General features: G+C 41.5%; 1 protein-coding gene across 1 annotated transcript in view; it reads left to right on the top strand.

Annotated features, from left to right (window-relative positions):
- The window catches only part of RFTN1 (raftlin, lipid raft linker 1), a 96,694-nt gene extending 87,146 nt beyond the window's left edge, over positions 1 to 9,548 (top strand). The window contains exons 8-10 of the mRNA XM_030971848.1: positions 1,794 to 1,897; positions 3,246 to 3,327; positions 7,129 to 9,548. Of these exons, the coding sequence (XP_030827708.1) occupies positions 1,794 to 1,897; positions 3,246 to 3,327; positions 7,129 to 7,563 (621 nt within the window). The 3' untranslated portion in view covers positions 7,564 to 9,548. The remainder of the gene's footprint in view (positions 1 to 1,793; positions 1,898 to 3,245; positions 3,328 to 7,128) is intronic.
- The last annotated feature ends 3,555 nt before the right edge of the window (positions 9,549 to 13,103 follow it).

Below are 13,103 nucleotides of genomic sequence, written 5' to 3'. Positions count from 1 at the left end.
ATGGAGGGAATGTTTTAGACAGGTCCTTTTATGTGGCACCTCATGAAGAGCTTGTGATGGTGGATGCTCTGACCTTACTCTTAATCATCGTGTTGCATATTTTCATCTTTATTTTTTGCAGGCATTGTTGACCAATCTCATAAATCTCCGTGCATTATTAATACATCTTTTTGAGGCATTACAGCTTAAAGGCATCTAGATACGTAATAACTTTTTTATTACCCTTGGACACTCTATTTTAGAAACTGGAAAGAGTACACAAATATCCCTCTTCCAGAGGGAAATGGGAGTCAAAGGAGACTCTGAATCTACCACAATCACAGCTGCAGGATGAGTCTTGATTGCTCCAGTGGACACTAGTTAAGGGCTGTGTGGTATTGCCCCCTTCTCACAAGGTGTCTTATTCATCTCCCAGAGTCACAAATTCCAGTTGTACAGGGTGATATTTTAATGTAACACTACCTCTCTAAGCCCCCACAAGCCTCTGTACAGAAGTAACATTAGTAGTGTTCTCTTGCAAGCACTTTCTGGGGTAGAGATTTAAAACATTTTCCTTTTAAGCAGGACTGATACAGCTTCTTCAGCTATTTGCACTTGTAGTCATGATCGGGTTTTTAATAGGTATAGTCAGGCAGCCATTCAGTTATAAAGATATAAGTGACCTAAATTACATTTGTTAGAAGAAAGGAACAGCTGAGATTGGAATTCACTAAAATACCTTGAAATAACTACAGAAGGATTTGGATTAGTTCTGATCAAATTACTATTTCATTACTGTGGAATAAATGGATTTTTTGGAGCTGCAAAACTATTGTGCCTTCCCTAGTGTTGCGAATTGGCAGTTAAAACTCCTTACATGCACGTGAAACCACTGTAAGTGCCTGAGCTTTGTGGCAAATGTAATTGTTATTCCAATCAAATTTAGTTATATTTGTAGAGACTAGTAGTTACCATTTGTCTGCTTTGTGTTTATTAAAATTAAAAACCAGTAAATATGCTGTAGCATCTATTAATTAAATTACTGTCAGTCTTGGCAATTAGACACCTCACTGGAATAATCTTTGTTGAAACCACCAGTGGTTCTTTCTGTGTGGATTGCAAGGTCTGCCATTTAGTTGAAAGGGAAAGAGCAAGGCTCTGCTGGGTAAATGTGCAGCAGGAGCCAGACTCCTGCACTGAAAGGCAAAGCTTTTCATCTCGCCCACGGATTTCCTGATTCAAAATAAGAAGGCAGCAATGCTTATTTGTGAGCGATAAAAGGAACAGGCTCGTACTTACATTTTTTGTTGCTGTTGTTGGCTATTTTCCTTTTGATCCATCATGGTAGAGTAACACAACTGATTTCAGTGCAGATATTCAGGATTAACTGAAGCTTAGACAAGTGCAGAATCCAAGCAAAGCAATGCTGTCATTTTTTTAACTACTTGAACATAATTTTTCTTGGGAGGAGATAATTGATAACATACAATGAATTTATCCTGTTCAGATCTGGAACGATCTAAAGCTAGATTGTTGAGTCAGGCAGTGTAAGAACAAGATCGCAGATGTTTACCATTTTAAACAAACTCATGTAACAGTTTGGGATGTATGGGCGGTCGATCATTTGTCTCATGTTTTTGAACATTTTCCTTCCTGCCTAGCTGAACATAAAACATGACCCACTTTGGTGCAAAACCCCTTTTTTCCTCTGAGAAAATGCACACATGTATTTTTTTCTTGGATTTTTTTGTTTGGAGTCAAACTGAATGTTGCACTCCAAGTGCTGATGCCAACTGTTGCTTTTCCTTCCCCAGGGAGTTGAAGTGCAGACAGATTATGTTCCGCTGCTGAATTCCCTTGCCATGTACGGCTGGCAGCTGACGTGTGTGCTTCCCACTCCCATTGTGAAGACAAACAGGTAGGGAGGGGTGGGTGCTGCCTTTTGGCCAGGGAAGGTGCTGTACAAGCACCACAGTCTGCACAAGCAATTCCCTGTGCAGTAAGTGTGGGTTTCCTCGCAAAGCCTGCTGCAGCTGTTCTCGGGGTTTTCCACGCCTCACAAGCCACATATGGCAGGAAGCACATCTGGTGGGCAGAAAGATGCAAGGTGGCAATGTGGTTTCTGCATGAATTTTCTGAGTGTTGGTTCTGCAGCTCTGTAAACTCTGTTACTGTAAAATTCCTGCTCTGGATCTTCCAGTAATGTCCTTTAGAGCAAAGACAAAATGTGTGATAATGTTTGGAGTGAGATGTTGTCTAGCTGAAGAAAGGTAATTTTATTCTTAGTAGATGTCTGTCTAATGCTGCTGGTACAGTCTAGCTGAGCAGAACCCTGTGAGATTAGTGTGTCACTGCTTGAGTAGCCTTGTGTGCAGATATAATAATTCTTTGGTCTACTTTGCTATTATTTATATTCTGAGATTTAAGTATAAATGCAAATCACTTAAAAATATTCTTCATTACTGGTGAAAAACAATCATACCACTTGTTAATCATGAAGATGGTGCTTTCTGAATTTTCACTGGTCAGGAATATATTTATTCATATATATACACCAGTATAACCAGTTGTACTTAATTAATATGCCCAGCTCTTTATGAGATTTGGATGAAGACTACTCCTACGCATAAAAGCCTAAAAAGTAAAAGGCCATCTGTGTTGAGGGAGAAACTGTATTTAAGTTTTACATTAATATTCATTCATAAGAATGAATAGAAAATCAGAGTTATGATTTGTAATCCCTGACTCTTAAAAGATATATATAAAAATGAAAATTTCTTTCAGCTTTCTGTATCCCACTAATACCTTGAGTAACAGAGGTCAGTGCAGAAGGGCACCCACCTGGTGGTTGTTCCTCCTGCCATGCTGCAGACCTACAGGGAACACCCAGCCCCATTCTAGATCAGTGCCCCAGGAGGGAGGGAAGGAACACTCCGCTGTTGCTGAGACACTGGGGCACTGGGGCTCTTGGGTTTCTTCCTTTTTGTTCCAAACAATTTATTCTGTGTTTGCACACTAATGCTAAAACACATTCAGCAAAACTGTGTCATAGGCTGACAGGTTCTATCAGTCTGAACATTCCCCTCTCCCTGCCCCCCAAAATACCAGGCTGCTCAGAGACACCAGGGACAGGTAATGTGAGGATCATTCTTCATTTTGTTCTTCTTTGACCTGCAGAAATAAGTGACTGAGATGGATTTTCGCTTTGAATGATGCTGGATGTGAATTTAATTCATTCTCAGGAGTGTGCATTTGTTTCTTTTCAGGGAGGGGAATTTATCTACAAAGCAAATTGTATTTCTTCAGAGACCTTCTTTGCCCCAGAAAGCAAAGAAGAAAGAATCTAAGGTAAATAACCTTGAGTTTCTGGTTTCTTTGGGTTTTGCTGGTGGTATTTTTATATTGAAATTGATTTCCCATAGAAACAAAGTGGCCTATTCAGTGTTTCTGTTATACAGTAGCAAGACAGAAGGAATGGAGCTGTTCAAATGAAAGAAACAAAAAATGCTCAAATGATGTCAAAGCTCCTAGATTTCATTCTCTGATGAACTCACAGCAGTGTAAGAAATGCAGATTTTTCTTCATGTAAACCAGCCATAAACCTCCATTTAGACTTAAAATTCTTTCATGTCCAGGGCCTGTAAGATGGAACCAACACTATTTTCTCTCACCCATTTCCTGTATTTTCTGTTTAAACTGCCCTCTTGTTCTCTCTATTTCTTGCTGTTTTGGTAGAACCAGGCACAATGTGGGCCTGATCTGGGCAGGTATTTCTGATGTGTGAATATTAATGGATTCTGCTGTAATTTAACCAAGACAAGCCTCTAGAATCCAGCTAAATTATCCAAAGGCATAGCTGACAGCTAATGATGTATGGATGTGGATGAGTGTATGTATTCCCACTTCCATTTTTAAACACATAGCTGTGGGAACCCCTGCTCAAACCTGTCATGCCATACAGCTGGAGAGAGAAATACAGGGACCAGAAACAGAAAGTGATGGCCTTCCTACAGTGGTCAAATTTGCCTTGCCCTTTCAGTATGCAAAGGATCAGAAAAGCCAGATGAAACATGGAAAAAAATCTCTGGAACCACATGTCAATGAGGTTGCTTACTAATGCAGCCTTGTTTTTGTTCTGGCTCTGTGGGCTTTGGTGAGTGCTGCCAGCCCAATGTCACCTGCAGGAGTGGGTGCTTGAGGCCATGCAGAGCTGAGCTGCAGCAGGAGATAGGAAATGCTGAGCAGAGCTGAGCATCAGGAGCATTTTACCCAACAGTTCAGATAATTGCAGATAGTTTTCATCTATGGAGCCCTCACTGTTTTGGAGCCTGGTTCTGTGAAAGTTGTCTTTTTGATACAGTGCAGAGCAGGGGAGTGCTTGAACTGACTGAAGCAGGAGAGAACTGCTGCGAGTGTGACTGATTTAGGATTTATTTTCTCTCACTAGCAAAGTTGGAGCCCAGAAGACTGTATGAACTTGTTACAAAGCCCACTTTCCTTGTTTTTTCTCCTTTTTTACAGGTGATTAAAGGGATCTTGGGATGAGTGTTAGAGTGCCTGTATTTGGTCATTCTTCTCCTACCACTGTGTTTTAGTGGAAGGGATGAGAACCCATATGTGGTTGTTCATCCTCAAATAGAGAAAGAAGTAGGATGCTGATTTCTTGTATAATAATAACACACACATACCATCCAGATGACTTGCAACTTTGTTTAAGTTTTTTTCATTCCGGGTTATAAAAACTTATTTAACAGTGTCTGGTTGACGAAACAAAGGACTCACTCGTTGGCAGTGTTAAATATACAGGCATATTTGAGGGCAAGAATCACTACAGCACATTTTCATACCAAAAGGTCAGGGAAGGATGACATACCTTGATTATAGTTCTGTAAAGGGATGTAGGACTGGTTCAACATCCCTAAGTGGCTGTTGTGTCACATCAAAGATGCCAACCCAAGCATTTGATTAAAAGTTGTTGAATATTCTGCACATACAACATCCAAGGCTCTCAGGGATTTTTTTAAGCTTAAGCTATGGCATGTCTAAAATGTTTATAGATAACCCTCAGAGGAGGGAAATAGGATGATAAGATTAGAAGGATATTGCATTGATGGAAAACGTTCTGTCCTATCTTTGCACATCAATGAACTGCTGTTCAAGGTAGACAGACAAACAAGAAAGAAAATATGCAAGAAGTAGTACAACTTCTCTCTTCAATGATAAGTACTCCTGTTACTGTAATATTCAATCAGGGATGAAGTAATTGTGTTCATTCACCTCCTACAAAACTGATGCTTATTTCAGCAGAAACTGGCTGAATGCATTTTTGTGAAATAACGGTGTAAGTACCTGACTTGAGTACATGTACACACACTCACAAAGCCTCCTACAGCTGGATCTTTATCACATTTAGGGCCCTGATCTTACCTTCTGTCGATGAGAGCTTTGAGTTAAGTGGAGTAGTGGGTGCCCAGCCACTTCTGCAAATCAAAGAGGAAAAAACTCAGGTGTCTGAATTTTAAACAGCTGAGCTCTAGAACTGAGATGCTATCGTTCCTCTTTCTCTAAGCTGCAGTGCCATTGAAGTGAAAGATAACTTCCTCTAAGTAAAACTGAGAAGAGTTTTGTGAAAGCCAGTTTCTTTCTTTTTTTCCCCTTCTCATTTGCATTAAGTCTGGCTACCAGGAGGAAAGAACATTGTTCCAGCTTTGTAATCTAATAATAAGTTTTGAATGGCTTTTTGATTAAGGAATAAATAGCTAGATCAAAAATTTATTAATACAAAATCTTTTGGCCAACTTCAGCACAGACCCAGTTTCACTGGAGAAAATGGCTTTTTTGAACATGGCTGGGTTTGCTGAATGTCCTGATGAGATTATTTATGCCATCCAAATATTGCCTCCTAACCCATTCCTGAGCTTCCATCAGCAACTGACACTGCTGAAAAAATGGCTGTGCACATTCAGAGGTACTTAGCAAGCTTGTGTAGGATGGCTTAGCTGTGGCTTGGAACCATGGAGCAAGCCCAGAAGACACCTCGAAGTTGGTAATGGGACTGGAGCACCTCTCTGAAGACAAGCTGAGAAAGTTGGGGCTGTTCAGCTTGGAGAAGAGAAGGTTGCATGGAGACCTCACAGCAGCTTTCCAGTATCTGAAGGGGGCCTGCAGGGAAGTTGCCAAGGGACTCTTTGCCAGGAAGTGTAGTGATAGGACAGCGGGTAATGGCTTCACACTGAAAGAGGGCAGGTTTAGATTAGATGGTAGAAAGAAATCCTTTACTGTGAGGGTGGTGAGACACTGGCACAGGTTGCCCAGAGAAGTTGTGGGTGCCCCACCCCCTTACAGTGTTGAAGGTCAGGTTGGATGGAACTTGGAGCAACATGGTCTTTTAGGAGGAGTCTCTGCCCGTGGCAGGGTAGTTGGAACTAGATTACCTTTAAGGTCCTTCCAGTCCAAACCATTCTATGATTCTATGACTTTGTGGTCTGGCTTTCCTTGGGGAAAGCTTGATTTATTTTTTGACAAATGAGGCAGATACAATAGTGACATATTTGTCAGCCTTTATATATGTTATACCTGCAAGTTAGTATTTCAAGGTACTGCTAGTTCCTTTTTTGTTTTTTAATAGTAGTTAAAGCAGTTCTGAAATGGTGGCTGTGGCACGTCATGTGGAAGTGCTGCAAGTAGCAGCCGTACGCTTTCTCATTGAAAGACATTCTTACAGATGGTTCAGAATGTTTTACTGTTTGGGTATGGTCGTGGGTGTGGTGTTAGTTCTGCTGTTAACCTGGTGAAAAACACTGGAATAATGCCATGGGATTGCTTCTTCTGTCTGCACTTAGGCAGCTTTGCATATCCTTCCCTTCCCCACAGTGTAGAGAGGAACCCACCAGGCACAACAGCAACAGCAGAAGCAGAAAGCATCGAGCTCTCCTTCCTCTCTGTAACAGAGATATCTGTGTGGGCAGAAATCATCTTAGGCCATCTGATTTGGTCAGGCTGCTTCTTTTAATCTTGGGTCTTTCTGGTCAAATTCAAATTTAGTTTTTGAATTAAAACTAACTCATCAAAACATGTCTACTCAGGAAAGTAAATGTCCATGTGAGACTGCCTCTAATGGTCTTTAACATTTGGATCCCTTCTTTGTAGTTTCACTGGAGGTTCTCCAAAGAAGACATGCACAACAGAAAAATGAAGAATTCCACAAAGGCTAAATTAAGCACTAGGGAGAAGCAAAGGGCACAGGAGAAGCAGGAATTTGAAGTCACAGAGAACACGAGAAACTTAGAAGCACGAATCTCAAGAGCAGCCAAGCCTGATCTGGAGCAGCAGCCAGATGTCATAGACTTGGGAGAGGAGGTAGCCGGGACCAACGACAGCAGTGCCCCCCACGACGGGGGGTCAGCAGAGACGTGTCCTGCCAGCTGTGACACTGGTGACAGTGCTGGGCAGGCCTGCCCCAGCCCGAGCGTGCCCAGCTGCCCCGCAGGGGAGGCCGCGGAGGGCAGGGGCTGCGCGCCCGAGCCGGACGGCTGCAGTGGCACTGACGGGGCAGCGCTGGACGTGGACTGCTCCTGTGAATAAGAACGACTTTCAGGAACCCTGTGAGAGGCTGATACTTTGCCAAGACAAAAGAACAGATTTTGATAATCCCCACCACTAACTCCATTGCTCAACTCAGCATTTCTTTTGCATTTCTTTGACTTACTTTGCTCCTTAGCACTCTGGTATCTTAATGTTTTAAGTATCTACAGGGCCCAGATTTTTCAACCCACAGAAACTGCAAAATTCCTTTCACTGTACATAGTGGGAAAGGCTCTCCTGGAGCTACACTTTAAATTAAAAAGTAGGGAGGGACAGAAATCATACCTTTTTCCATGACCAACCTTAGCAAGCTAGCTTTGAGCCTGGGTCAGGGCAAGTGTTCCGTTTGGTCAGATTTTACCGTGTAGTACTTTCTTGTCCATGTAGCTTTTCTGGAGAAGTTATTGTGCCAGATGTTATTTTGTCACTAGGCTTGTAGTGTCATAAAAATGATATTTGGACTGCAAGAGGTTGAAACTGAGGTTGGAAAGCTTAAATAAGATGGCTGTTATCTATATCTTTCTCCAGGAGCACACTCACTGATGATACTCTTTCTGAATTTTATTAACCCTTACAGATCTTTAAGCAATAAGCAAATCGTGTACCTGTTCAGGCACACTGGGTAAGCAAACCCCATGGTGAATTTGTGAGGCGGATGATTGCAGTACAAAATGCAATTTCCTATTTGGTCTTTGCCAATCAACAGTTCATCAGTAGCTGTGAGGGCTTCAGAAGACAGAAAAGCAGGAAACGAAAAGGCAGGTAAAAAGTACTTCTGTCAGTGGTTATCCTCACTAAAATGGGAATTAGATGTTACCTCCTGACCTTTTCCAGGTGGTATAGCACCACTTCCTCACTGTTATGAAATATCTTGTGGTAAAGAACTGAAATTGTATACAGTGGTCTGTGACCAACAAATATCAGTAAACGACCTTCCAAAATGAAAATACCTTAACAGACTGTTTTCTTGGTACAAGTAACCATATTCTGGGACTGATACCTAAGGGAATTCTGTAAAATTGCCAACATTTTCATGTTTGAAGCTACATAAAAATATTTACAAGTGAATGTACATGTAATATAGTTTCTGTGCCAATGTTCTCCAAGTACTTCAGTATTTTTACAAATGTAGGAAGGACTGGTTTCTCTCTTCTTAACCACCTTCATCCTTATTTGAAAGTGGTCAAGTAATCTGGTAACAAGATGAGAAAAACATTGTACATTCCCCCACTTTTGTTGTCTTAAAGCAAGAGGTAGAGCTCTGTGATTTGCTGTTTTTTCCCTTGACTGATTTGTGCTTGATAATTTTCCTTAGTCTTCAAATCAAAATGCTTTAAAAAGGACTATGTTCTGTATCAGACATGCACCTAGAGTGGTTCAAAAGCATCTTTCATGCCTAAAAATTACTCAGTTGCCAGAACATTGCAGAGAAGGAAAAAATTACATCACTTAAATATTCATTTAATTGGGATGAAAGCACTCAAGTTTAAACCATTTGATTTCACACACACAAAGCACAGTGGTATAGTTTTGTCATTGATTAAAGAGTGTTTTATTTTGAATTCAGTGGTTTAACCACAGAACTGTAAGTAACTTCAGTTTCTGATGCTATTTTTCAATTGTTTCATTTGGTATTTTAAGATTACACTGGGGTTCCAATAGCCTCAAAAATAGGTTGCTGCAATTGTTCTGCTGAAATACAAGGTCTCTGCTCTGTACAATTTTAAGTTCCTGTTTGCAGATTTTTTTAGCATAAGATCCTTTTACTGATGGTTTCTATCCCAAGGACCAGCTTTGTATTAATCTTGTTTAAAAAGTCACAATATTTAATAAACGTTTTACTAGTAGAAAGTGTTGTAGTAGAAAGACCCCTCCAAATACTTTTTAATAGAAAACGTTTATTGGATTGCAGTTTGACCTTGTTTAACTGAATCCCAACTGCTTACAAAACTAAAGAGAAATAAAGGTCATGAGGAGATTCCGTATTTGTGGTGTTTGCACAAATGCCAATTATTCATCCCCAAAAGGAGGAACTCACTTCTTGAAGTGGTGATGAGGGGAAGCTCCTCACTACTGAATTAGCAGTAGTTACTGGTGCTACAGAATTGGGTACTTGGTTTTCCTTTCCCAACAGAGCATGGAAGGGCCTGTGGGGAAGTTGCACTTGTTTAAGTGAAGGCTTGATTTAAAACTGTTCCTCTAAAAGCTGGGTTACAGTTGGGAGGAATTGAAGAGAACTTGCATGAACTTTTTCAGTTTCAAAAGGGCAGCTGCTTTGGGGTTTATAATCTCATCATCAGTTCCAAGTTGTGATTTTGAATTACTCTGAGCTGGTTCAGCTGTCTGAAGTTGTGTGCATGCTTGCACCGTGCCCCCATCCCAAGGAGCGAGAGAGCCTAAATCATCTCTCAGACAGATGATCCAGATGTGATGAGGGCTGGGGAAGGCAGGTCTGTGGTGCAGCAGCAAGGCTCCACAGCTGTTATCTGCTTTTCATCTCAGCTGCCTTTGCCATTTTGGGCCTGAAAAAGCAGGACCACCAGAGTGGCCAGGGAAGTGAAAGACAGTGGTCAGCAAGTGGTCATCTGAACAAGCCACCAGCTGTTAGGCTGGAGAAGTTCAAAGCAGAAAATCCAGCTCAGGCATTGGAATGGGCTGCTCAGGGTGGTGGTGGTAAGGCAGATGGTGGAGGTGGAGTCACTGTCCCTGAAGGCATCACATCTCTGGATGAGGCAAATGAGGAATGTCAAAGAGTGGATGAATTAAATGAAAGATGGAAAAGGGTTTTTAAATTGCAACAAACAGCGGGGAGCAGGGGCAGAGGGGTGCAACTATGATGGGCAGCGTGTCCAAACTCTTGAAGCATCATAATGAAAATAGGTATGTTAGGAGGGGTGAAGTGCACAAACAATGGGACTGGTACTTCAGCTTGCACTATGTCTTTGATTATTGGATCTGTGCATTAGAAAACAGTATATATGAAATAGCTCAAAGTAGCTTTAATATATGTATGGAAATGAAGCTAAGTATAAAACAATATACCTATTTCTCCCTAATCTGACTCCTCTGTCAGCCTCGATTTCTGAGGTGAGCAGAGGAAGGAAGGGGCTCTGCATTTGGATACCCTACTTTTTCTTTGTAGTTGCTGTGATTCTACATTTGCCTCAGGGAGACAATTATAAGGCAGAAATGAAGCATGATCAGCCTTTCATGCAGGAATTTCATCCTCCCAGAACTGAAGAGTATAAGAAGAGAAGATACTAATTTCTTGCTGATAAATGTTTCTCAAAAGTATGAGAAATACCAGCGATCGGACACGCCTATGAATTGTAGTTGCAGACACAATTCATATGTCTCTGAGGCTGTTAGTGAAGATGTGCCCTTGGCTCTAAAAGGTGATCCTTGCCAAAGCCTCCATCCTCAGGAAGGTGCCTGTGGTGCTGGATGTGGCAGCTGACTCTAATCAGTACCTTACCTATACACTGAAGGGGGGAAAAAGGCTTTTCCATTTTAAGTGCTTTCTGTTACTCACTTCCAAAAGCACCCTACTAACTAAAATGATCTAATGATAACTGAATAGCCACTCTTTTTCCAGCTAATTGATGCAAGTACTATAGCAATATTTGATACTCGTTGTACCAGATGAGCACATGGCAAACTGGTATAATCCATGTCACAGGAAGAAGAGAAAGTCTGATAAGGCTGCAACACCAGGTAACTCACAAACCATCTTCTTAAGTTTAAATATAAATGTATACATTTATATTGGAGAGATGGACACATCTCTCACTCCTCATCCTTTATTGCAAAAAAAAAAATCAGTCTATTTTTTTCTCCTTCTACTTTTTTTCCATCAGCTCTTTAGCTAATGGCACAAGTGTAAGAGGAATAAACATTTTCTACAATGACAAGATTCACCAAAGTGATGAGAATATTTCTCCAACTCAGTAGCAGCTGAACAGCAGGGGCTGCTCTCTGTTCCCACCAGTGCAGGCCAATATCACATTTATTGAATTATTTGTAGACCATGTGTTTATATGGGTTAATGTTTCTGGGATGTTATTTTTATCTTCCATTACAGCAGAGTCAGATCCAGTAACAGACTTTAAGGTGAAACTGATGTCTCACTAAAAGACCAGGAAACTTTCTAAAGAGACTTCCAAAAGATTCTGAAGTGTCAACAGGAAAAGGCTGTGGAGGAAGGGGATGTCAACAACTTTCCCGATTTCTTGGCTTAGAAATGGCATTTCTTACAAGGTAAGAAAGGACTTCTTGCTACAGTAACAGAGGTTACTACTATTTGGGTGGGCAGGGGATATGAAATAATTGTTCCTGTCCATGTTTCAGGGCAGTGTTTTTGTGTGTTTCATCCTGCTCTCCAAGTGGGTGAGCCCGCACAATTAGAGAGATGTGTCCTTGCCCCACAGCGCTCAGGCTGAGTGTAACAGGGGATGACAGAAGGAGGTTAGAGGGAAAAGAAGATGATGACAGAAGCAAAGGGTTTCAAAATGCCTTTTGTTAAATGGATATTTTGGTGCAGGTCTGAGGAGTGTTTGTGAAAGAGATGTAATTTGGGCTGCAGAAAGCCTCTGCATTAAGGGAAGAAAAGGGTATACCAGTTTATAATTCATGAAATGATTTAGAAGTTATAAGAAAAACAACATTTAAAGGCTTCTCAGAATCTTTTTATCATGACACTGTTAAAACACAGACGAGCCTAGTGTGTGGCTATTTTAGGGTACCAGTACTTCCTGATAGCAATGGATTGCACATTCCTAGGAAAGCCCTGCTTCTTTCAAGCATCAAGCTCTGACATGTCAGCTGTGATCTCTGTGAACACAAAACCCCCTTGGTGTTATTTTTTGTGACAAGCACGTTGTCCTATTTACATTCTAGAGTGAACAAACAAGGAAGCATTCATTGAAATAGGGGTACTCAGAAGGAATCTTCCACTCATTTGAGGAGGAGGATTGGATGAGACATCCCCTCTGGGCCTGCAGTGGCTGCACAGGGGGCCAGCAATGGCAGCTGGCAGTGGTACTGCATGGAACAGAAGCACAGACCTAAGTGTAGGCAGCAGAAGGCACAAACTAGGGGGCAAAGCTTCATCACAGTACTGTCCCCAAAAGGCAACTTTTAAAGGGCCATCAATCAGATTTACCCCTCCTGATGGAAAATTGAGCCTGTCCTTAAGTTCTGTGTGTGCTGAGTGGCAGAAGGTATGTCAATACTTCCCTTCAATACCCAGGAAGCACTGGCATTATTTCATTTGTTTATCAGTTCCTGACACAGTCCCAGCTGTGTGCTGCTCCTGCAAGGCCTGGCCTTTCCCAGCAGGGCTGCCTCTCTGCAGTCTGAGGATGAGATGCACATCATTACTTGTGGCAGTAAGCAGCCCCCAGGCTGTACAATGTACCAGACTGATAAAAAGAGGGTAGAACTGGAGTATGCTGCAGTTAAAGTGACTTCTTGGGAGAGAGCTACAGCTGGGCTTGAGGCCTTCTTAGCCAGCCACAGGGACGTTATGCTTGAAAAACAAA

This window comes from Camarhynchus parvulus, chromosome 2 (assembly GCF_901933205.1).
Source record: "Camarhynchus parvulus chromosome 2, STF_HiC, whole genome shotgun sequence".
In the NCBI taxonomy this organism is placed as follows: Eukaryota; Metazoa; Chordata; class Aves; order Passeriformes; family Thraupidae; genus Camarhynchus; species Camarhynchus parvulus.
The sequence above is the reverse complement of the archived record's forward strand: the minus strand, read 5'-3'. Positions and strand labels throughout refer to the sequence as shown.